Raw genomic sequence first — 26,902 nt, 5'->3', positions numbered from 1 at the left:
AGCATTATCGTCTGTGATAACCTTCACGACCTTGATAGTTCCCTCTTCAACAACATCTCGAATAAAATGAAATCTGACATCAATGTGTTTAGTGCGCTCATGAAATCTCTGATTTTTCATTAGATGAATAGCACTCTGACTATCACATCTAAGAGTTGATTCCAGCTGAACCAAACTCAATTCCGCTACTAAACCTTTCAACCAGATAGCTTCCTTCACCGCCTCCGCTGCTGCCATGTATTCTGCTTCTGTCGTAGACAAAGCGGCAATCGACTGCAGAGTCAACTTCCAACTAACGGCACTGTCAACGAGGGTAAAGATGTATCCAGTTGTGGACCTTCTTCTGTCAAGATCTCCTGCATAGTCAGAATCTACATAACCGAGAATTGAAATACCTCAACCACTTTTTCGAAAGGTCAGACCAACACCAGAAGCTCCTTTGAGATATCTCAATATCCATTTGACGGCTTCCCAATGCCTCTTTCCTGGGCTGGACATGTATCTACTTACCACACTTACAGATTGAGCAATATCTGGACGTGTGCATACCATAGCATACATAATGCTACCAACTGCACTGGCATAAGGAATCTTTGACATATGCTCCACCTCATCCTCGGACTGAGGCATTTGTAACTCTGAAAGTTTAAAATGAGGAGCTAATGGTGTACTTACAGGCTTGCACGTATGCATATTGAATCTCTTGAGAACCCTTTCAATATACCTCTTCTGAGAAAGATGTACAACACCGTCTTCTCTTGAAATCTCCATACCAAGGATTTTCTTTGCAGCTCCTAAATCCCTCATGTCAAATTCTTTACTCAACAGTTTCTTCAAAGCATTTATCTCTGTAATGTTGTTAGCAGCAATAAGCATATCATTAACATACAACAGTAAATAAATCATTGAGTTACCAGACATCTTCTTGTGATACACACAGCTATCAAATGCACTCCTCGAGAATTCATGTGTAGTCATGAATGCATCAAACCTCTTGTACCACTGTCTAGGGGATTGCTTCAAACCATACAAAGACTTCTTTAGTTGGCATACGTGATCTTCTTTTCCCTCAGCTAGGAAACTTTCAGGCTGATCCATATAGATTGTCTCTTCTAGATCACCGTGTAAGAAAGTAGTTTTGACATCAAGCTGTTGAAGCTCCAAGTCAAATTGGGCAACCAATGCTAGTAGCACGCGAATTGAGCTATGCTTTACGACTGGAGAGAAAATCTCATAGTAGTCAATTCCCTCCTTCTGACTGAATCCTTTTGCAACCAATCTCGCCTTGAACCTAGCATCTTCCACTTCAGGAATCCCCTCTTTCTTTCGGTAGACCCACTTGCATCCAACTGTCCTCTTCCTCTTTTGTCTTTTCACTAAGACCCATGTCTGATTCTTGTGAAGAGACTCCATCTCTTCAGTCATGGCTAACTGCCATTGTACAGCATCCTTGCAAGAAGTTGCTTCAATATACGAGGAGGGCTCTAGATCCTTAATCTCTTCTTGTGCAGCTACGAACGCATATGCAATCAAGTTTGCTTGATCTATAAGGCGTTCCGGTTCTCGTGTTTGCCTCTTCTCCCTCCCCTTTGCAATTGTGTATGGTTCATTGACAGCAAGTTCTTCAAGGTCTACATCTTCTGACTCATCTTTAACCTGAGTCTCTTGATCCTTTTCCTTGGCAAGCTCCACCGGAAGCTCCACCTGCTCGTCGTTCTTGTTTCCTGAAAACTCCACGGAAACTTTACGGGGATCAAGTATAGAGGATTCATCAAAGGTGACATCTCTACTAACTATAAATTTGAGTAAAGACAAACACCAAAGTTTGTACCCTTTTACTCCATCCACATACCCTACGAATATGGCCTTCTTAGCCCTTGGTTCAAGCTTTCCTTCATTAACGTGATAATAAGCTGGACACCCAAATACTCATAAGTATGAATAGTTAGAGGGTTCACCTGACCATACCTCATTCGGAGTCTTAAAGTCAATTGCCGATACTGGAGATCGATTGACAATATGAGCAGCAGTGTGAACTGCTTCAGCCCAAAATACTTTGGACATTTTGGCTTGTAGGAGCATACAATGAGCCTTTTCAAGAAGAGTTCTGTTCATTCTCTCGGCAACTCCATTCTGCTGTGGGGTATGCCTGATAGTCCTATGTCTTGAGATCCCATGAACCTTGCAGAATTCATTAAACTCTTCATTGCAAAACTCCAAGCCATTGTCTGTGCGAAGATACTTGATTTTCCGCTCCATTTGATTTTCAACCAAAATCTTCCACTCTTTAAATGCTCTTTTTGCCCTTCGATGGAAGTTTAGAGGGACCCCATAAATCTGAATGGATGTAGTCTAGCACTCCTCTTGTCTTGTGTTTGCCAGTGCTGAAGCTGACCTTCTTTTGCTTCCCTAGAACGCAGTGCTCACAGAAGTCAAGTGTGCTGATCTTCTCACCTTCCAAAGGTTACGATTGCTCAACATCTCCAGTCCACGTGCGCTCATATGACCCAGTCTCATGTGCCATAGTCTTGCCGTGTCATCATTAGATAACTGCACTGTAGATGCATTTGCAGAGCCAACAATGGTGCTTCCGGCCAATGTGTAAAGGCCGTTCTCCAGCTTGCCTTTCAGCATGACTAAAGAACCTTTAGTCACCTTTATAGTTCCTGCTTCGCTCATGTACCTGTAGCCTTGTTCATCCAGAGTACTCAGGGAGATCAAATTCTTCTTTAGATCAGGAACATGACGGACTTGTGTAATAGTCCTCACGACTCCATCATGGCAGCGAACCCGAACTGAGCCAATGCCAACTATTGCACAAGTTGCATTATTGCCCATTACTACGGTTCCTCCACTTTTCTCATAGCTGCTAAACCAGTCTTTTCGGAACGTCATATGCAGAGTGCAAGCAGAGTCTAACACCCATTTGTTTCCATAACTACTATTATTATTACACGATGTTGTTAGTACATAATCATTATCAAAATCATGTACCTGTTCAACTGTGGATGCACTCGCCTTTTTCTTGGACTTTGACATTGGGCAGTCTCGTTCAAAGTGCCCCTTCTTGCCACAACTCCAACACTCTATATTCTTCTTGTTCACACGAGACTTTGATCTGTGCTTTGATTTGCTCTTTCCCTGTTGACTAGTCCGGCCTCTCACAAAGAGTCCACTTGCCTGGTCATCTCTATCTCCTTCAATGTGCCTCCGCACATCACTAGAGTTAAGTGCCTGCCGCACTTGCTCAAGCTTGATAGGCTCCTTGCTATACATCATTGAATTCTCAATATCACGATATCCTGAAGTCAATGAAAATAGCAAAGCACATGCAAGCGTCTCCTCCTCCTTTTTAATTCCTGCAATCTGTAAGTCCATGACAAGTTTATTGAACGCATCTAAATGATCTTGTAACGAATTACCTGACCCCATCTTAAATGTGTGAAGACGCCGTTGTAACAACATCCTTGTTGTCACTGATCGGTCTTGGTATAGCCCTTCTAGCTTTTCCCATAATTGTTTGGCCGTCTCTTCGGTACCCGTACTCACTTCACAAAGCACGTTAGGTGCAAGGGATAGTTGGATTGCACTCAATGCATCCCCTTCAATCTTCTCCTTGTCGGGAGCTGATATATCCTTAGGATACTTTCCGTCAATAGCATGGATTGAACCTTCCCTCCGCAGTAACGCCATTATCTGGATCTTCCAGATATTGAAGTTGTTGCGTCCACTGAATCTATCAATTTCAAACTTCATGGAACTCATCTTTGCTTGTTCTTCCTTCTTGGATCGTTAAAGAATCCTGTTGCTCTGATACCAATTGTTAGCGGAAACGTAAAAGAAAGAATACAAGATTTAACGTGGTTCGGATCAAAATAATCCTACGTCCACCAGAGAACAGTTGCCTTTTTAATGTTAACAAAGGAAGGGGAGAGTTCCCAATTACACTTAAGAGAATTTCTCTCTTAACTCTCTACTCACTACAATGTGTTGTATTGTTTTTGGGATAGTTTCTACAAATGAAGGAGTGCATCTATTTATAAAGGTAAAGACCTCCTCTTGATGTCATTGGTGACATCAAACTACCTCCTCTTGATGTCATGGGTGACATCAAAGGAGGAAGCTTCCTCCTAGCATTCACACCAACTCTTTCCACCAACTCTTCCAATTGGCATGCCATTGTTGACTAAACATAAACCAACACCTTCAGAGTTGATGTGATGACTACCAGAAATCCAGAAGACAAGCATTCGGCATTACTTCTTGAAAAGTTATAACTATAACCTATAGAGAGTCAAGAAGAGCACATTAGATTGCTAATTATCTGCAATGGTGATCGACAGGATATGAGGAGTTCTTAATGAAGTGATATAGCACACATCCATGTGTAATGCATCTTCAGTTAGGCCTACTTAACTTAGGAAATTAAGTCCGCACTTTTACTAGGCAGGCTTCACATTTATTTCTAGCTTCTTGTCATTCACATCATGTTGCTTGTGTAAGAAAACCTATATAAAATGATTAGAGTGCAGTCCTGGATCTAGTTGAGTGATTGTTTACTTGAAAATGAATATCAATCTTGTTTGATGTTCTTTTTCCTTTCCTTTTCTTATGGTAGAGATTAATCATATTATCTCTAGCAGCAATTGAGAAATCACTATATTTAATATTTGACAACTAAAGAAATAGACTACCTTCCTACCGGGTGGTCTGTAGGAACAACATGTTACGGCCTAGTTTACTCTTTTTTGTTTACTTCTCTTTCTCTAAGAAAGGTAAGATGCAAGCACGTAGCCTAGCTTAAAGTTGCTTGGTAACCCATTTCTACACTTGGATTCCCTTGGACCATGCCTAGTGCATCCCAAAAAGATTGTGAACTCCTATGTAAGCTTAATCTGGTCAGCAACTGACTTGTGGATGTGGGATGTTCTAGGTCTTGTGCAGCATTTATGACCACAAAGAAAACCATAAGTAACTAGAACAATTGGAATACATACCAAGTCAATGAAAGCAGGATCTGACGATCTAAGTCTTACAGCAGGTTCAATGGCAAGTAACCAAGCAGGGAAACCCCCAAAATCCCACTCTGCAGCAAGGAGTAAAGAAAACGTCAATAAACATTTCCAGAACATCTGCTGATAAGCTTATACAGCAAAAGATGGACTAAATAAAACAGTAAAATTCAATCATTCCCTAGCATATTCATATAAGTACAAATGGAGCTGAAATTTATACATGAAAAAATGCAAAATTTTGACTTTAAAAGTATAGTAGAGATGCTAGTGATGTGATAACCAATTTGACCAATTGATGCCTCAGAGGTGAGAGAGAAACTCCAACTTCTCACTAAAATTCACTACCTCTCTCTCTTCTAACTCCTTGAAACTATCGAAACAATGACTAACAATCCTCCAATTCCCAACACTGATCCACCTAACCTGAGTTCATGAATATTGATGAACCAATCACTACCCAACAAACTCCATCTTTCTTCAAACATTACTAAACAATAATGATACTTCAATTCCAACCATCTCCAACACCCAATACCATCTTGACATGTCGGCTGAAACATTGGAAGACCAATTTCCAGATAATTTCATTCCACTCTCCACAGAAGACAAAGCAAGGCTTTACTCTCCTTGGGAATACTCAATTAATTAAAGTTTTTGGCCGGAAAGTGGGCACTTAGCCCTCAAACAAAAATTGCAAAACCTCTAGAAACCAACGGAATCTCTATCCCTCATTGATCTAGGAAACGAGTTCTTCCTCATCAAATATCAAAAGGAAGAAAATATGAATAAGGCATTACATGAGGGTCTGTGGTTTGTGTTAAACCATTTCCTATCAGTTAGACAATGGGAACCTAAGTTTCTAGCCTCTAATGCGAAACTTACTTACACTGTCATTTGGTCTAGACTACCGGAGCTACCCACTGAATTCTATGATGTAGATATCCTACAACAAGTGGGAAATAAACTGGGTAAACTACTAAAAATCGACACATGCACGTCATCTACAACTAGAGGACGATATGCTCAAATATGTATCGAAGTACCTATTGAAAGCCCCCTCTAAAGTCTCATGTTTTCGTAGGGAACCATCGCCAGCAAATCCTTTATGAAGGACTTAATATGTTATGTATCCGCTGTGGTAGAATTGGCCATATTACGACCAATTGCCCCACGAAACTCACCTCATCAGCTACAACACCACAATCCAACAACAATTCCTAATCTAAGGAAAGTGAAAGAAAGGAGCTACAAGAACCAGATTCCGAATGGAAGACAGCTACATTTCCCAAACGGCCTCCCAAATCTATGATGCACAAACCTACATCAGTTCCAAGCACCAAGGACATAATTCCTTCAACTTCAGCGACTTCCTCAAAAGGACATCTACTACGCAACTCATCTATACAGAGGACTATCGAAGATCATAAAGGTACGAACTCGCCCAGTACTCTTACTAATCAATTAATTACTGTTTTACCTCAGCAAGTAACTACTAAAAACCTACTAGCAATAAAAAATAGTTTTGAACTATTAACAAATTCTAATGACCTAGTGGATCAAACTACAAGCCCAAACCTAGTAGACCAAACTACAAGCCCAACATTAGAGCTAGTGGCCCAACCTCAGGAAATGGATACATCCGCCGGGTCTATCCAGTTACCACCCTACTTACCTGCTCCACCTCTAGAAAATAACCTTCGTAATTACCCTATATCACTCTAGTGATATAGGGTATATAGTAACCCTAGTGACATGCATCTTACAACTACATGTGCCACGTTGGCAGCACTTGGTATCTCTGCCAATCAAGCAACAACTAACATGCAATCTCCAAACTTTGTTATGAGCCCACACACTACTACCAAACGCCATCATGACCCCTTTCCTAAGCCCAACTCAATACACAACACTGCCATCCATCTACCCATGTAAACCACAAAACTGATCCTGGCAGCACTTGGTATCTCTGCCAATCAAGCAACAACTAACATGCAATCTCCAAACTTTGTTATGAGCCCACACACTACTACCAAACGCCATCATGACCCCTTTCCTAAGCCCAACTCAATACACAACACTGCCATCCATCTACCCATGTAAACCACAAAACTGATCCATAGCCCACGTGACCAACCCAATATACACGAAACCCCTTCTCCCACACAAACACAACCGCCTCAATTAACCAATCCAACTAATACATATAATGCCAAACCATCATTAACAAATCTAATTCATACACAACTTTCCCTACATCAACTTATAACCATGCAAAGACACCATGCACCAACATTTCCACTAAGAATTCACCACCAACGACCATCTCAACTACCCTTCTGGCCACTCAACATCCAATTCCTCAACCCAGCGACCATGCAACAAAACACACCACCACCCACAACTAACCCAGTGATTTACACATCACAAGCACCCAATCCATTCCAACCACCACAATCATGACTGGAGATGGGTTTACAAAACCATGCACTCACATTCTCTATGATAGTGAACAACCAAAAGTGATAGTTCGCCTCCAAAACCCACAGGAGTTGGCACAGATAGTAACCGAAGGAATGACAGCAGCTATGACATACTACGGTCAGTACAACTGGACGACAACACCCATGAACACCACCAACACATGGTGGAACCCTTTCCCTCAGTACCAGCACCGCTACCCCCCCTCCCACCTGCGGAACTACCCTTTTACCCACAAGTACAATCCCAGGTCTCTTGGATCCACGAATACATACACATACCTCCAACAATGCCAATGTCACCAATGAGCCCCTTCGAACCACTAACTCCATCATCAACTTCCATGAGCCCACAGCCCCAAGCCCAAGAGATTAAGAAATACTAACTCCACAGGAAATAGCAGCAATCATGGAAGAAATGAGGGAAACACGAACGGAACCAGTGTGGCTAGGAGCATGCCATATCTCTGTCCTCAAGGAGCAATACGAAAAAAATACTACTCAATTGTCCACCAGAAGTGACCAAGTGCCTGATCAAACTGAGGCCACCAGTGAACCCAAAAGCAGGGAAATTTGCTGTGGTGATCACACCAACTCTCAAGGAGGTGAATCAGCAAGCCAACCAGGAGAATCAAGTACAGGTGGAGCAGGACACAACACCACCATAACCACCTCATCGTAGTAGATCCATGAATTTTGTCATGTGGAACAGTAGAGGTGCATAATCACCAAAATTTCGAAGGAACTTTCGTTCCATGCTAAATTATTACCAACCATCATTAGTCTTGCTCCTAGAAACACACTTACTGGACCATCACCTGCTTAAGAAAGATTTTGATTTCTCCAACCTCTCACAAGCACTAGCTGAGGGGTAGGCAGGGGGTATAGTGGTTCTATGGAATGACAATCTAATTCATGTAACTGAAATTATCGTCACAAATCAGGAAATACATGCATGGTCCACAAGGTCCACCTTTTTTATTTTCGGCTATCTGTGCAAGCACTTTACTATCATCAAGGAAAATTTTATGGCAAAATTTAATGCATATAGCTAATACTTACCAAGGTCCATGAATCGTAAGGGGTGATTTCAACGATATTATCTACTCGACTGAAAAATTTGAAGGTTGTGCATTAAACTAACACTAGAGCAGATTTGATGCTTAATTGTTTTAACTAATGTAATCTAATAGACTTAGGATTTAGGGGAAACAAATATACTTGGACGAATGAACGAAACCATGATACTGGAAAGATTAGATCGTATTGTAGCAAATTATGAATGGTTAAATATCTATCCTGAAGCTCATGTTCATCACCTACCCAAAACTCATTCGGACCATTGTCCTTTATTGTTAACCCTTAATAAAAATACATATCCAAAAAGTAATATATTCATATTCGAAACAATGCAGTTGTCATACCAAGAGTTTCCCAAATTAGTTCATCAATATCACAGGCTATTAATAATTTTACTACCCTAGTCAAAACGTGGAACAAAGAATCTTTTAGAAATATCTTTTATAAAAAAATAATATCAAAGCAAGGCTAGCAGGTATTCAAAAATCTCCAAATTACCCCACTAGCAATTTCTTACAAAATTTGGAAAGGGACCTTATATCCAAATATAATCAAATTCTCGCCCTTGAAGAAGAGTTTTGGAAATTAAAATCTCGTGTCAATTGGCTTAACCAAGGGGACGCCAATACAAGATTTTTCCATCTGTCTACCCTAAAGAGAAGGCGCCGTAACTGAATAATTGCTTTAAAAGATTCTATGGGAAATTGGATTTCTAATAATAACCAACTCCAGCAACTAATTATTAACTATTATCACACTCTTTATACAACCTCTCATACAAATTCCTTTAAGACCTACACTCCTACTACTTACAATACACTTTTACAAGCTGAAGCTACTACTTTATTGATGCCAGTGACTGATCAAGAAATTTTCCAAGTTGTGCATTCTTTTCAACCTCTTAAATCTCCTGGACCTGACGGACTCCATCCGTTATTTTATCAGAAATTTTGGCCTCAAATAAAACACTCTCTAATTCAATTCTGTAAAAATATTTTCCAACAAGGGCATATACCCCTAGAATTAAACAAGACGTATATTTGTTTGATCCCTAAAATAAAGAGCCCTTCCACTCCGAACCATTTTAGACCGATTAGTTTATGTAACAATCTTTACAAAATAATCACTAAAATTATTGTTAATCGTATTAAACCTTTTCTTCATACACTTATTCACCCTACTCAGTCTGCTTTCCATAAAGATAGAAGGGCAGCAGCTAATGCTATAATTGTTCAAGAATTACTGAATCATTTTAGGACTTATAGATCAAAGTGCTCAAGCATGCTTCTAAAAATAGACCTTGAAAAGCTGTCGACCGAATGGAATGGAGTTTTATATGCCATTCTTTAACATTCTTCAATTTCCCTGCAAAGTTAGTATCTCTCATTATGTCATGTGTTTCCACAGCCTCTCTGCAATCCTTTTTAATGGATCCCCCACAAAGTTCTTCACACCATCTAGAGGTATTAGGCAAGGTGACCCGATCTACCTTACATTTTTATTATCTGCATGGAAATTGTTAAGTAGTTAGTCATTTTTAGTGTCCCACATCGGGAAGTAGATACTTATTATTATGTAATTACTGTATATAAATAGGGTTGTATAACACTTTAATCAATAATAAGATTTTTTTCTTCCGTGCATTCTCACATGGTATCAGAGCAACCGTGAGAAATTTATCGCTGTGCATAAATTCCAGCGACTCCGGGAAGAGAAAACAGTCAACCGGAAGCCCTTTTTCCGGGAAAAACAGGTCTGTCCGCAAGAATCATACTATCTGTCAATGTTGTGCAAAAATCAACACCACCGGGAAGTAGATCAGAGCTCCGCGACCAATCCATTAAAAAATCTTCTGCAGAAAAGGCTGCACGCGCCCCCACGCGCCTCCGGCGAAGTTCCGACGCCCACACGTCGGGGCGCGAGGCAGTTTCCGGCTAGAATTTGGTAAAATTTCTTCAGGGCAGTGTCTTCTCCTTGCAAATCCGAGCATACCCATCCAATTTAAATCAAACTAAGACCACTTTTATATTTTTCCGGCGTGAACAACGATTTCCAGAAAATTTCTGCTTTTTCGACGCAACATTATAATAGCATTCGTATCAGAAGTCGTTAACTCACAATCCGTTGGATCCAATTCGTTGAATCCAAACAGATAATAGCGTGACTTGTGTCTCCCAAGCTTCAACCTCTGAGTCTTGGGTCATTGATTCAGGTGCATCTGATCATATTTCTGGTGACAAATCTCTTTTCACTAGTATTTCATATTGTCAATCTCTTCCAACAGTCACAATCGCCAATGGGTCTCAAACCATGGCAACTGCAATAGGTCAAGCAAGCCCACTTCATCCCTTACCTTTAGACACAGTCCTTTATATTCCCAATAGTCCTTTTAATCTCATAGATGTTAGTCGCTTAGCCAAATCACTTAAATGCGCTGTTTTATTTCTTGATGACCTTGTTTTTATACAGGAACGCAGTACGGGGCGGGTCATTGGTACCGGACGTGAATCAGATGGACTTTATTACCTTATCCTTGCAAAATCACATAGACTCGCATCTTGTCTTCCTTCAATAACTTGTCGTGTTGCCGATTCACCAGATTTATTACATAAACGGTTGGGACATCCCAGTTTGTCAAAACTTCAGAAAATGGTACCTGGTTTATCTCACTTGTCCACTCTAGAGTGTGAGTCATGTCAGCTCGGTAAGCATATGCTCTCCCATTTCCCTCGGCGTCTTGATAATAGTGTAGAGTCACCTTTTACTTTAGTCCATTCAGATGTTTGGGGTCCTAGTCGGGTCAGTTCTACCTTGGGATTCCGCTACTTTGCCAGTTTCATCGATGATTATTCCAGGTGCACTTGAATATTTTTGATGAAAAATCGATCTGAGTTGTTTTCTATTTTCCAGACCTTCCACGCTGAAATTCAAAATCAATTTGGAGTTTCTATTCGCACATTTCGTAGTGATAATGCCCGAGAGTATTTGTCTTCCCCATTTCAACAGTTTATGAACTCTCATGGGATTATTCATCAAACATCTTGTTCGTACACATCTCAACAAAATGGGGTAGCTGAAAGAAAGAATAGACATCTTATTGAAACTGCTCGTACCCTACTCATACAATCTCATGCTCCGTTGCGTTTTTGGGGGGATGCAGTTCTTACATCTTGCTATCTTATTAATCGTATGCCATCTTCAGCTATCCAGAATCAAGTTCCATTCTCTGTCCTGTTTCCCCACTTACCTTTGTTCTCTCTTCCACCCCGTGTCTTTGGAAGCACATGTTTTGTTCATAACCTTACTCCAAGAAAAGATAAGTTAGATCCTCGTGCTCTTAAGTGTGTATTTCTAGGTTACTCGAGAAAGCAAAAGGGGTATCAATGCTATTCTCCTGACCTCCAGCGATACCTTATGTCTGTTGATGTTACCTTCTTTGAAACTCAATCATATTTCACAGGTCCAGGTAATCACTTAGATATTTCTGAGGTGCGACCAGTTTCATCTTTTGGAGATTCAGTCACTATCTCCCATTCATCTTCCTCTACAACTCCAGTTCCACCACCTACTGCTCCAGTTGCAGCTCCACCACCTATAGCTCCAGTTCCACTACATATAGCTCCAGTTCCACCACCTATAGCTCCAGTTCCACTACATATAGCTCCAGTTCCACCACCTAGTCCAGTTCAACCTTCTGTAGCTCCACCACTCTTGACTTATCATCGTCCTCCACGTCCAGCATCAGACCCAGGTGATTAACGTCCTGCATCAGATTCTGCACCTACTGCGGACTTGTCTCCTCTAAGTCAACCAATTGCACTCCGCAAAGGTGTACGATCCACTCTTAATCCTAATCCCCATTATGTCAGTTTAAGTTATCATTGTCTGTCATCACCTCATTATGCTTTAATATCATCTTTGTCCACTTTTTCTATCCCAAAGTCTACAGGTAAGGCACTATCTCATCCAGGATGGCGACAGGCTATGATTGAGGAGATATCTACTTTACATGCGAGTGGCACTTGGGAGCTTGTTCCTCTTCCTTCAGGTAAGTCTAGTGTTGGTTGTCGTTGGGTTTATGCAGTCAAAGTCGGCCCGAATGGCCAGGTTGATCGTCTTAAGGCTCGTCTTGTTGCAAAAGGATACACTCAGATTTTTGGGCTTAATTATAGTGACACTTTCTCTCCTGTGGCTAAAGTAGCATCTGTTCGTCTCTTCTTGTCCATGGTTGTTGTACGTCATTGGCCTCTTTATTAGTTAAACATTAAGAATGCTTTCCTCCACAGTGATCTTGAGGAAGAAGTTTATATAAAGCAACCACCTGATTTTGTTGCTCGGGGGAGTCTAGTGGTCTTGTATGCCGATTACGCAAGTCACTATATGGTTTGAAACAATTCCCTCGAGCTTGGTTTGGTAAGTTCAGCACATTTATTCAGGAGTTCGGCATGACTTGTAGTGAAGATGATCACTCTGTGTTTTATCTGCATTCTGCTCCTAATCTGTCTATTTATCTGGTGGTTTATGTTGATGATATTGTTATTACTGGCAATGATCAGGATGGTATTACTAATCTGAAGCAGCATCTCTTTCAGCACTTCCACACTAAGGATCTGGGCAGATTAAAGTATTTTCTAAGTATTGAGGTCGCTCAGTCTAGCTCAGGTATTGTTATTTCACAGCTGAAGTATGCCTTACACATTCTTAAGGAGACTGGAATAATGGGTTGTAGACCTGTTGACACTCCTATGGATCCGAATGCTAAGCTTCTGCCTGGACAGGGGAGCCTCTTAGAGATCCTACGAGATATAGGAGGTTGGTTGGCAAATTGAATTACTTCATAGTGACTAGACCTGACATTTCTTTTCCGGTGAGTGTTGTAAGTCAGTTTATGGATTCTCCCTATGATAGTCACTGGGATGCAGTTATTCGCATTCTTCGATATATAAAGTCAGCTCTAGGCAAAGGGTTACTATTCGAGGATCAAGGCCACGAGTAGATTGTTGGATACACATGCTGATTGGGCAGGATCACCTTCTGATATACATTCTACGTCTGGATGTTCTAGTATGAGGTAATTTGGTCTCTTGGAAGAGCAAGAAATAGAATGTAGTTGCTCGATCTAGTGCCGAAGCCAAATATCGAGTCATGGTTATGGCAACGTGTGAGCTAGTATGGATCAAGCAGTTGCTCAAGGAGTTGAAGTTCGGAGAAATCAGCAAGATGGAACTGTTGTGTGATAATCACGCTGCTCTTCATATTGCATCAAATCCGGTGTCCCATGAGAGGACTAAACACATTGAGATCGCCTGTCACTTTGTCAGAGAAAAGATACTCTCAGAAAATATGGTTACAAAGTTTATAAAGTCGAATGATCAGCTAGCAGATATTTTTACTAAGACTCTTACTGGTTCTCGTATTAGTTACATCTGTAACAAGCTCGGTACATATGATTTATATACACCGGCTTGAGGGGGAATGTTAAGTAGTTAGTCATGTTTAGTGTCCCACATCGGGAAGTAGATACCTATTATTATGTAATTACTGTATATAAATAGGGTTGTACAACACTTTAATCAATAATAAGATTTTTCTCCCGTGCATTCTCACAGAAATGTTGTCTCGGAGGATAAACAATGCAGTGGATTACAATCAATAGAAACCTATTACCTTGAATGCTAAAGCACCTCAAGTATCTCATTTATTCTTTGCAGATGACAATATATTGACATCCAAAATAACAACGTCCAATTGTCATAAAATTATTGATTTACTGGACCAATTCACTCAGCACTTTGGTCAAAAAGTTATTTTTGAAAAATCAAGGGTTTACTTCTCTAAATATTGTTCAGCAAATGACAAGAATTTCATCCTCTCCTCCTTCAATATGGTGGAAGGGAAATCATTTGGCACATATCTGGGTTTTCCTACTTTCACTTCAAATCCCAACAAAAGAAATTTTTAATTCTTAATTGACAATTTCAAAAATAGGTTAGCAGGCTGGAAAACGAACCACCTCACAATGGCCGGACGTACAACTTTAATCAAAACAACTCTAAATATCATTCCCGATCATATAATGCAAATTATGCCTATCCTAACTCATGTAATTACCAAACTAGAAAGCTATCAAAAGAACTTCTTTGGGGTTCTACCTCCCAGAAAAAAAGGCTACACCTAATTAACTGGAAAACAATAACTACTCCAAAGGATCAAGGTGGACTGGGTATTCAACGACTAAGAGATAAAAATGATGCCATATTAGCAGTACGACTTGGAGGCTTTTTCATCAACCTCACACGCCTTGGGCATCCTTTCTAATCTCTAAATACATTAACCCCCCCCCCCCAAGCTCCCTATTAAATGAACTATTATGGAAACAACTGATAAATGGATGGAAGATTTGTCAAATTGGATTACAATGGCATGTCACGAGAGGTACCCATGTACGCTTTTGGACTGACAATTGGATTGCTCCAAACACCAATATTAGAAGCCTTATCCATGGGCCTTTAAATCATAACGAAGTTAATCTATTTGTAGCTAATGTGCTCCAACTCAATAGCTGCCCAGCAATCAATCTATTATTCGAATTACCTCAACATATAACTCACAAAATTAATAGTACTTACATTCCTACGTATGGAACAAACCCTGATCATATCGTCTGGGGTCTAACTACCACGGGCAGCTTCTCTGTTAGCTCATACTATAAAGCTATCACTAAGTCTACACAAAATGTTAATAATCACGACTGGATTTGGCGATAAAATTGCTATAAAAAATTAAGCACTTCTTATGGTTAATTAGCCACAATCGATTGCCTACCAAGGCATACCTACATAAGTTGGGAATTACTTCATCTAACGTGTGCACAATCTGCCAAGCCGGAGAAGAGACTATCAGCCACATACTACTACATTGTGTACATGCAAATCACTGTTGGAAAGACCTCAATCTAGAACACCTTACACATTCTTTAATCACTTATCGCATTCCAAATCATGTGTGGCTCAAACAACTCATTCTTCATAATGGCACATTTCATACAAATGCCCTCTCTTTAAAACAGGTGATTCCTTTCACGTTATGGCACCTATGGAATATTCGAAACAAAAATTGTTTTGAAAATGTGCAACTTAAGCCTTCTATCAACACAATTATGCAATTAACTACTGAACATCTTTTTTTAACTAACTTCTCCACCCATAAACGTATTAAAGTGCCTGTGTATGTCAAATGGAACCCACCACCATTAGGAATCATTAGACTAAATATGGATGAGGCAGTCAGTTCCAACAAATCACAAGCGGGCTTTGGAGGAGTATTCAGAAATCACGAAGGTAACTGGGTATGGGCTATGCTGGACATCACCAACTGTCCAATGTTATAGATATCGAACTAATGGCATTACTACGTGGTTTGCAAATAGCGTTCATGCACAACCTAACTCCACTGGAAATTCACATGCCCAAGAGGTAATAACTATGTTGCAATCCCCTGCCATAAAGTACTCACCTTTGTTAAATGATTGCAGACTATTGATTCAGCAATTGAGTAATCCACTAGTAAGTCACACCTATAGGGAGAAAAATATGGTAGCAGACCAACTCGCACATTTTGGAATGGACTTATCGGGCAGCAACATCACCTTTTTGGCAAATCATCCTCAATTCATCATCCAGCACCTTATGGAAGATAAGAAAGGACATAGGAAACCTAGAATGGGTAGCACAACAAATACCACTATGTATGGATCAACGCACACTTTTTGTACTATGTTGGACGTGCGTTCCACAAGCACTGCCTCCAACATAAGCTTCCATCATCAACCCCCATAATATTAGTAATACTACTAGACATAGTGTAGCAAGGCAAAATAGTGTAGTTACTTATATTCCTAGCACTTTTTGTAATGCTGGAGTAAACCATGGTTGCCCTAGCATTGAAAGGGTTTCAGTATGAACAGATCTTGAAAGAGCATTTCCTGAAAACATTCGTCTAGAAACTGATGGACACCTTTAACCAATATACTTACCTTTGAACACTAGATGATATAGTGGATGGCTATAGTTTCAGAAAGTGTTGGCTGCTTGTGACCCTCCGGTAAATCAGATTGATGCAACAGGTCCTATGGAATTTGAGGAAGATTGGAAGTAGTGGAGGCTACAAAATGGTTCTTTACAGAACAAAACTCCAGAATCGATCTTGAATATTCATCTTTTCAAAGTTAATCAGCATCAAGATGGTAATGGAACTCATATTTCCTTTTGGATTGACGCATATGGAAATTCAGCCTCAATGATGCTCAGATTAGCCGTTCTTGTCTCTACAATAAAAGGAGGTTTCATTTACTAATGTTGTTGTTCTGGCCCTTGTGAAGCAGGTAGGATATGGTTTTTCATGTGCACCGATACAAAGGAGGACTATCTTAGTGCCCTTTTTTTTAGAAGGTAACATATTTATATATTCATTGTTCCTTGAGCCGAGGATCTATTGGAAACAACCTCTCTATCTCTATGAGGTAGGGGTAAGGTCTGCGTACACACTACCCTCCCCAGATCCCATTTATGAGATCAAACTGGGTTTTTTTTTTTTTTTTTTTGTTGTTGTTGTTGTTGTAACATATTTTTGTATATTAAAATATAGACTGCACAAAAATGTGAAGTCCCCCGTATTTACAATATGGAATGTAACAACAGATAATCCTACTCATTAGTCTTCTAAAAGGAGTCTAAACTTAATGCCTTTTAAGGTCTATATGAATTGAAGAAATTGGAGGCCCTTTGATGGATTAGAGAATCCTTTCCGGGTGATCTAGAGTTCATCCTTTCGTTTTCTTGTCCATCCAGGTTTTGGTATTTTTCAAGCTGTAAAGATAGACGTACTAAACAATATTGCTACTTGGTCAGAATACTCACAAACTTTGAGCCACACATAGCTATGCAATATATGTTGACTTGCTGCACCATAATTTTTACGTTTTTCCTGCGCAATTAGATATAAAATGGTAGATAGAACTCCCTAGACCTGCTGCAGCAGTAAATAGAGAAGATTTTACACTTCCTCGATGCATAAGCAAATTTGGAAGTAAGTACTAAAAATAATGAGACATTCTATGAATTTATTAGATTTACTTATATATTCACTCTTAGTCAAAGGAGTTGTTCATTTTTTCCCGATGAACTTCATGGATCTTGTTCCTTCCTCCAACATTTCACACGAACAATTCAATTAGTCACAATTGAGATTTTATTAGATCAATTGAAGGAGGATTGAACTTGAGGAAAATTATACTTCACGAATGACGAAAAATCTGCGAAGTTGTACAAGAGAAAGCTCATGTCTGACCTGCACAAATATAAGGCCCAACTCGAAGCATCACCAGGAGATCCAATTTCTGACAAAGATTAAGAAAAGAAAAAATATCTGCTATTCCTTCAAAAACCAGTTGGCCTTCTCTTGGTTCATGCAAATTCCATGGGACATATGTTTGAATGGTATTCAAGCCCAATGCCTTTGCTCTCAGCAGTCTATCTTCCCAATACTAAAGCGAGTATTTATATATCAATACCTCAATTCAAATTGGTATTACCGAACAACATAAGAAGAAAATAACTCCGTTTACAGAGAAAGAAACAAATCAAAAACAAAAAAGAAATGTATACCTTCACCACTCCATGAAGGACTTAAAAAATGAAGGTTTTGACTTTCAACTAAATGTGCGCAAGTGAACTATCACTAACTTATTTTGACATGTTTGACACCAACAACGAAAACAACTCAAAAATTCATTTCTGATGATTTTACAGGTAACTTGTACAACACTATAACGGATTTCAAAGAACAGTTGAATGAAAAAACAAAACTCCTTTTAAATTTCACGTAGGAGAAATTCTGTATGGGTGACATCGATATGATATATGCAGAATCTGCACCAAATGTAAGTTTTTATGCTAGACTGATTACTTCAGCATTAGTTTTACCTTTTAATCATCATTTTCCTAACACGGAGTTCATCAAAAGAGCATATGAAGTTAACTATCAAACAAGTTTGCTTCACTTTAAAGGATCACCCTCACTGTGTGTGTTTGAACAAGATTATATACTAATACTATGATCAGAAGTATTTAGCTATCCATAGGAAACCCATAAAGTACCTCTGGAAGAACCCGAAAATAATGGACGTCGCCGCCTATAATCTGAAAAGGCTTTCCATCTTTCCAGAACATGTCATCCGCAATCTCAAATTTTCTCTCATTTCCCTGCCAATTTAAGAATCAAACAACTTCTGAATGAAAACATATGAACGAATTAAGTGCAGTCGATCAATCAGCTACACCTCTAAATTCTAATCACAAACTAATCCGTATAAAGCTTGTATTTTATTCTACTCTATGAAATTCATCATAATGAGACTATTTTTGTGCTGATCCTTAACCTGCCGTTTCACTGAATACTCGAATTAAGTGCAACTTTTTCTTAAAAAGCTTGAATTAGGTACTAAAAACATAAAATTTCAAACTCGTACCACAGAGTTAAGTGTTGAGAGGTCGGAATGAGAAGAAGAGAAAGAAGGAAGAGGAGCAAAGGCAGGTGCGAAAGATCCGAAAGCTAAGAGAGCTAAGAGGAGCATGAAGATCGTCGTTTCCAAACGTCGCTTTTTCGCCATTGCTCCGAGACTGGAAATGCCGCTTTTCTTCACTGTTGTAGTCATTGAAAGTTGAAAGAGTAAATTCGCTCGCTCCTTCGTTAGGTAATAAGAATGCCACCGTAATTTCTCCATTTAATTTTGCTGCAGCGGTTTCCAAAATTAATTGTACCAAAATATTTGTCATTTTAGAAGTTAAAAACTAAATTAATTTATTTTTTCTTATTTTACCTTTAATATTAATTACTTTTAATGATTACAAATACCTCAATTATAAGTAAATAAAAAGAGTTTACTGTCTCCGATCCACTTTAATTGATTGTTTGATCATTTTCATGAGCATTAAGGAATTCACCTTTTAGCATTAATTAATAACAAAATTGATCATATTAACCTTAATTTATTCGTTAAAACTATAACAAATACTTCAAGGCTCTTTAATCCAAAGGCAACTTGAAAGAAAAAAAGTTAATTTCTTCTTGCTGTCTGAAAAAATCAAATATTATAGACCACAAAGAAAAGCCAAAAATCAATTAAAATGGACCAAGGGAGTATATCTTAAGACATAAATAAATGTGAAATAGTCAAAAAAAAAATTATGTTCAATATTATTTTAAGGGATGTGTAAAAAAAATACGACTAATAATCTGAGACACGAGTAGTCAAATAAATAAGTTCCTCCACTAACATTACATATTGGCCAAGAATAGAATGAGTCACCGGAAAAATTCACACCTATTAATTGAGTGGCTCTTATATTTCTTTTTTGTTTTTTAATTTTCACGTGTTTGATACCATGACTTAAGAATACAAGTAGCATTCATATGCTAGTGGGCATTTGGACATGAGAATTGTAAAATTTCAAAATATGGTGAAAAAAAATTTCAAGTGAAAATGATATTTGAAATTTTAGAGTTGTGTTTGAAAATAATATAATTTTGGGTTGCTTTTGAAGTTTTGTGAGTGATTTGAGTGAAAATTTTGAAAAACAGTTTTTTGGAGTTTTTCAAATTTTCGAAAATTTTCAAAATGCATCTGCAAGTGAAAATTGAAAATTTTATGAACAAGCGTTGATTCCAAAATGCATCTTCAAGTGAAACTTTTTTGAAAAAAAAAAAGAAAAAAATTTATGTCCAAATGGGCTCTTAATTTACATCGGCAATAGTAAAAATTAATGGATATTCGTGAATTGGAGGGAAAAAAATTAAATACTTATAATATAAAAGAGTAATGGCAAAGATATTTTTGTTGCCAACTTTGAAGGGTATATTTTGTAGATTTTGAAATACTTGATATCTTCATTTTCAGTTGTAGAACATCTAACTAGCATTCGTGTATGATCTGAACCTGTGCTAGCCATGTGTTCTACACTGAACCTTGAAGTCTTTGATATCCACTCATGGTTCAGAAATACTCCATCTAACCTCTTTCATATTCTATTTCATTTGTCTCTAGTATTATACTATGTGAATCTAGGCCCGATATAACCAGCATCTACCATTCTTCACTCCTCCATGCATTTAATGAAGTCCCAGCTTTTCTGTGGGGTCCCTGTTGCAATAATTAAAATAAGAAAGAAACAAGTTGCAATGACAACTTGTTCAATAATGGCAGAAACAAAAAAAAATTAAGTTGCAAGTTGCAACAAGTTAGTGAAACCAAAACAAAGTTTGGGCGGTGACATTTTGCTTAGCAAATTACAATAAAATTGAGCCTTCTGATTGGTTCAAATTTTGGCAATTCCTCTTATAAATAGGAGCTCAATTCTTCTTGTTTGGACACACCAAAACGAGAAAGAAACAACTGAAGTTAGAGAGAGTAATTCACAGATTGTAGTGTGTGAGATAAATAGTGAGTGTGAGTAATATTGTAGTAAGGTATTTAAAATAAAGAGTATTATTTCTTTCGAAGTTGTAGTAGTCTCTTGGAATTACTAAGTTGTAATATTATAGTGGTAATATTGCTCCACTCGGATATTATATTTTACCCCGTTAAAAAAAATCAGTATTTTTGTTACTCTCTTGTGTTATTGTTATTTATTATTGATAATTCTTGGGTGGGATATTATTTTTTCCAACAACATGGTATCAGAGTCATGGAGAGTAATGGTCCGATGTCTTTTTAATACCCGTCTCACAAAAGATAATTATGAGAAATGATGTCTACACATGAAATCCATTCTTAGCTCCCAGGATGTCACGATCCAAATTTTCCTCCGTTGGATATCATGATGACACCTAGTCTTAGGGACTAGGTAAGCCTAACATTAAATGAAACAACAAAAATGTTTAAATAATATCTAATAATTTGAAATAGAAATCTCTTTAAAATTTACAACCCCAAAACCGGTAGTACAAGTCATAAGCTCTAAAGAGTTTGCTAGAAAACCTTTAAAACACAAATGTCTCGAAATAAAAGTGAATAGTGTAAATACAAAATAAGAAGGTGACTCTGAAGCTTGTGAACGTGGCAGCAGGTTTTCCTTGATTCTCCACAACAACGATCCACGCAGCTACTAACGATCAAATACCTGGATCTGCACAAAAATTGCAAAACCGTAGTATGAGTACACCACAGCCGTAATTAGTAAGTATCAAGACTAATATCGGAGGAGTAGTGACGAGGAACATTCAAGACACATACTAAACTAAATAACCTCACAAGTATAGGTACATAACAACAGAATACAATATCTATATAAAACCTATGCATAATGACAAAACTATACGGTAATTGTAGTAAAAAAAGGAAAGCAACAACTAACGGGCTCTTAGTTTACATTGGCAATAGTAAAAATTAATGGATATCCGTGAATTGGAGGGAAAAAAATTAAATACTTATAATATAAAAGAGTAATGGCAAAGATATTTTTGTTGCCAACTTTGAAGGGTAGATTTTGAAATACTTGATATCCTCATTTTTAGTTGTAGAACATCCTACTAGCATTCGTGTATGATCTGAACCTGTGCTAGCCATGTGTTCTACACTAAACCTTGAAGTCTTTGATGTCCACTCATAGTTCAGAAATACTCTATATAACCTCTTTCATATTCTGTTCCATTTGTCTCTAGCATTACACCATGTGAATCTAGGCCCGCTATAACCATCATCTACCATTCCTCACTCCTCCATGCATTTAATAAAGTCCCGACTTTTCTGTGGGGTTCCTGTTGCAATATTTAAAATAAGAAAGAAACAAGTTGCAATGACAACTTGTTCAATAATGGCAGAAACAAAAAAGTTTTAAGTTGCAACAAGTTAGTGAAACCAAAACAAAATTTGGCGATGGAAAATTGAGCCTTCTGATTGGTCCAAATTTTGGCAATTCCTCTTATAAATAGGAGCTCAATTTTTCTTGTTTGGACATACCAAAATGAGAAAGAAGTAACTAAAGTTAGAGAGAGTAATTCACAGATTGTAGTCCGTGAGATAAATAGTGAGTATGAGTAATATTGTAGTAAGGTGTTTCAAATAAAGAGTATTATTTCTTTCGAAGTTGTAGTAGTCTCTTGGCACTACTAAGTAGTAATATTATAGTGATAATATTGCTCCGCTCGGATATTGTATTTTACCCCGTTAAAAAAATTTAGTGTCTTTGTTACTCTCTTGTGTTATTGATATTTATCATGGATATTATTCTTAGGTGGGATATTATTTTTTCCCAACAACGTGGTATCAGAGCCATGTCGAGTAATGGTCCGATGTCTTTTCAATACATGTCTCACAAAAGATAATTATGAGAAATGATGTCTATGCATGAAAGCCATTCTTGGCTCCTAGGATGTCACGACCCAAATTTTCCTCCGTTGGGTATCGTTATGGTACCTAGTCTTAGGGACTAGGTAAGCCTAACATTAAATGAAACAACAACAGTGTTTAAATAACATCTTACAATTTGAAATAGAAATCTCTTTAAAATTTACAACCCCAAAATTGGTAGTACAAGTCATAAGCTCTATAGAGTTTGTTAGAAAACCTTTAAAATACAACTGTCTCGAAATAAGAGTGAACAGTGTAAATACAAAATAAGAATGTGACTCTGAAGCCTGCGAACGCAGCAGCAAGTTTACCTTGATTTTCCGTAGCAACGATCCGCACAGCTACTAACGATCAAATACCTGGATCTGCATAAAAATTGCAGAAGCATAGTATGAGTACACCACAACCGTAACCAGTAAGTATCAAAACTAATCTCAGAGGAGTAGTGACGAGGAACAGTCAAGACACCTACTAAACTAAATAACCTGACAAGTATAGGTACAGAACAACAGGGTATAATATCTATATAAAGAATATGCATAATGACAAAATGATATGGTAATTGCAGTAAGAAAAGAAAAGCAGCAACTAACAGTGAAATATCATGATAATAACAGAGTAGGATGAGCGGAACATAATTTAAATCTGGTGATCACAGATAAAGGACACTCAAATAATAACTTAACAAAAACGTTTGCTTTTACACCAGGTTTTAGCTGATAACCATCACGAGGTACCGAACCTCAATGTATTCACAATTCACAGGTCCAAATTCCGGAACTCTAACCACCTGGCATCGTGTGCCCTCATTATACATTTATATCCACACTAGCGACTCACATACCAAGAGAGTCATTCTCACATAGAAGGCAAGTAACAAAGGTGTGCATCAATACTCAACAATATAAAGATCCATCCTCTTTACCGATAGGAGTGCTTAACTATGTGTATGCTTGTGCAAGTGTTATAACATAGTTCATGCCAGCTAGTAAATATAAAAAAAGAAACGGATAGTACGTAGAATGTTTTTCCACAATTTCCACAAAAAATAGAACTCACACAAGTAAGTTCATCACTACACAAATATCAACAACACGAATGCCCCCAAGCCATCACAAGTCATCACAAATCAATCCTCGACATAGCCCATATTGTCTCGCCACGTGTGCAATAATAAAGTAATGCCCGTCTTGTCTCGCCACACGTGCAATATAATATTCACACCTTGTCTCGCCACATGCGCAACCCATATATATCCCGCCTTATCACGCCGCATGTGCAAATATCAACAGTAACAATAGCACAACAGAAATCTCGCGCAACCCAATAACACTCGCACGACAGAAACCTCGTACATTACAATAACAACTGCACAGCAGAAACCTCGTGCATCACAATAGCAATCGCACGGCAGAAACCTCGTGCATCACAATAACAAGTACAACAACAACAATGGTAATAAATGCAAGAGTATGGCAAACAAATCAACTCAAGAACTTTCGATCACAAAGAAATGGTAGAACTAGTTCATAAGGAATAACCACAATAGAGAATACTAGGCGTAATAAGAACAACTCAACAAGAGAGAAAATAATATGTAACAACGATCCCTCAATATGCAGTTCAACAACAAGGGAGCTAACACAAGTTAACTAATTCCAAATAAGGACATGCCAACTAAGATATAGGATATCTAAACTTCTTTTAAGCTTGGGTGATGTGTGGCTATAACTCCATAGTTTTGTACATTATGTGCCTTGCATTTTACGTGATTTAATGATACATTACACTTTATTTGTACGTAATGGAGTTTATTTTATATGTAGGTAAATTGGAGATGAAGGTAGAGTAAAAGATATACTTAAACGTTGCACGAGAACAGTGAAAAGGAGAGGCTAGGCAAAAGCCAGCTCAACCAGGTTTTAGCCTGGCGAGGCCAGCCTAAGGCCAGGTCCAGTCTGAGTTTTGAAGACCTTATTCATCTCCTGGTTTGACTAGGACTTGGCTTACATGTTTAGGTCTTTTCCTACACATATAAATAGACCTAAAAGCGCCACTCTTGAGGGGGAGATCGAGTTTGGACACACTTGAGACTTACGGAGGCAAGAACACACTAGGAGCAAGGCGGAGAATTCTTCTGCGGGTTTTTCACGTCCTTCTTCCTATTTCATTATTGATTATGAATTCTAGTATTGTAATTATGCATACTATTATGAATAGCTAATTTGTTACCTAGGGTTTTGATGGAACCTCTTGAAGGATGATTTTCCTGTTACGTTAATATAGATTTGTTGTAGTATTTTCTCTATTTGTTAAACTACGTTATTATAGTGTGTAGTACTCGGGAGAGAGTGCATATTTAGGTTGTTGTTACAATATCACTCCAAACGTATAGGAGAGATCAATACGGAGGGTTTAAAGTCGGGATTAGGGATAACGAGACCTTGGTGCAATCCGAGTGAGCCGTACTTAATGTCAGCTAGCGTAATTCAGGAGAATATGTCTAATAAAATATAGTAATTGCTCGGGAGAGAGTTACGACAGTCAGAGTGCTCATGATCAGTAGAGAAGACTTAGGCAAATTTATAGAAAATGTGACGGAAAGGATTCTGACAATAGGGGAAATCATAACTCTAGACCTCCTTAATCTTGTCTCCAATTCTTATCCTTGTTAATTGATAGTTTTACTGCGTTCTAGTATTTGTTAGTTAATTAGATAAAAATAAATATTATAATCTTTATAATTAGGAAATTATTTGGATTTTTGTTTCTTAGCGATATTGAACAATTGTAGCTAAGCCTTAGTTCTCTGTGGGATTCGACTCCGGACTTGTAAACCAGATTATATTTGCAACGACCGCTTAGTCCTTTTTATAAGGCATAGTTGGGCGTGATCATTGCGCAATTACGAAGAAGATACAACAAATTCAATTAAGGCTAAGCAGCAGAAAGATAATCATAGCATCAACTAAGATTAAACAATTAAAGGATGAGATAATAATAATTTCAAATAAAGATTAGCAGTTATGAAAAGATAGCATGACAATAGAAGAGATAAAAATCTCCAGTTATGTTAAATAAGAGTCAAATAGGCAATAAGAGTGAATCATAAAGAAATTAATTCCAATTAAAGCATGTAGAGGTGAAACTAGTAAATATGAAACTCAATCATATCAAGAACAACTTCATACTCAGTGAATATAAGAACCTAAGAACCCTAAAAGACCAACTTTCCATAAATAAGTCCGAGCACGCACTCATCACCTCATGTATGAGGACTACAATTAGCATATGAGACTCAAATCCTAAGAGGTAGTTCCCCACAAGGTTAGGCAAGATACTTGCCTCGAACCAAGCTCAATCAATCAGTAAGAATGCTTCTTCCACGATTTTCTTACTCTGAATGGCCCAAATCTAACCACAAACGATTTGATATAATCAACACGAGCTAAAATAATCAATTCCATAAGAAAATACTAAGCTTTAAGTCAAAAGTCAACACAAAAACCGGGCCCCGGGCCCATATCTCAAAATCGGGTAAAAGTCACAAAATCTGAATACCCAATCAACCACGAGTCCAACCATACCAAAATTAACCAATTCTGATCACAACTCGACCTTCAAATCCCCAATTTATAGTTTATGAAGTTTCTATAATTTTTCCCAAATTCTCATTTCAAAGTACTAATTAAATGATGAAATCAGTAATATATTCATGTATATTAACCTAATCCGACTTAGAATCACTTACCCCGATGAATTTCTTGAAAACCCCATGAAAAATCGTCTCAAACCGAGCTCCCAAAGTTCAAAAAGAAATAATACCTAAACCTCGGTTATATAGTACCCAACCTGACCTCCCAATGTGTGGTCCGCACAATTCCAAGTGTGGTCGCACATCCTAGCTTCTGCGGCCGCGATTT

The 26,902-nt window shown here is 38.1% G+C and overlaps 1 protein-coding gene across 6 annotated transcripts in view; it reads right to left on the bottom strand.

Moving 5' to 3' along the window:
* LOC107787323 (beta-galactosidase 17) overlaps positions 1–19,359 on the bottom strand; it is a 29,059-nt gene extending 9,700 nt beyond the window's left edge. For 2 of the 6 annotated variants that reach the window (XM_075218916.1, XM_075218912.1), the window contains exons 1-5: positions 19,101–19,234; positions 18,730–18,834; positions 17,921–18,116; positions 4,998–5,086; positions 2,995–3,802 (exon numbers count right to left, since the gene is read on the bottom strand). In XM_075218916.1, the coding sequence (XP_075075017.1) occupies positions 2,995–3,765 (771 nt within the window). In that variant the 5' untranslated portion in view covers positions 3,766–3,802; positions 4,998–5,086; positions 17,921–18,116; positions 18,730–18,834; positions 19,101–19,234. Of the gene's footprint in view, positions 1–2,994; positions 3,811–4,997; positions 5,087–17,490; positions 17,564–17,920; positions 18,117–18,729; positions 18,835–19,100 lie in introns of those variants that run through there. The other 4 variants (XM_075218917.1, XM_075218913.1, XM_075218914.1 and 1 more) reach the window with 4 other exon arrangements.
* Positions 19,360–26,902: the final 7,543 nt, after the last annotated feature.

Source organism: Nicotiana tabacum, chromosome 8, assembly GCF_000715075.1.
Source record: "Nicotiana tabacum cultivar K326 chromosome 8, ASM71507v2, whole genome shotgun sequence".
In the NCBI taxonomy this organism is placed as follows: domain Eukaryota; kingdom Viridiplantae; phylum Streptophyta; class Magnoliopsida; order Solanales; family Solanaceae; genus Nicotiana; species Nicotiana tabacum.
This window is presented reverse-complemented; position numbering and strand designations above follow the sequence as displayed.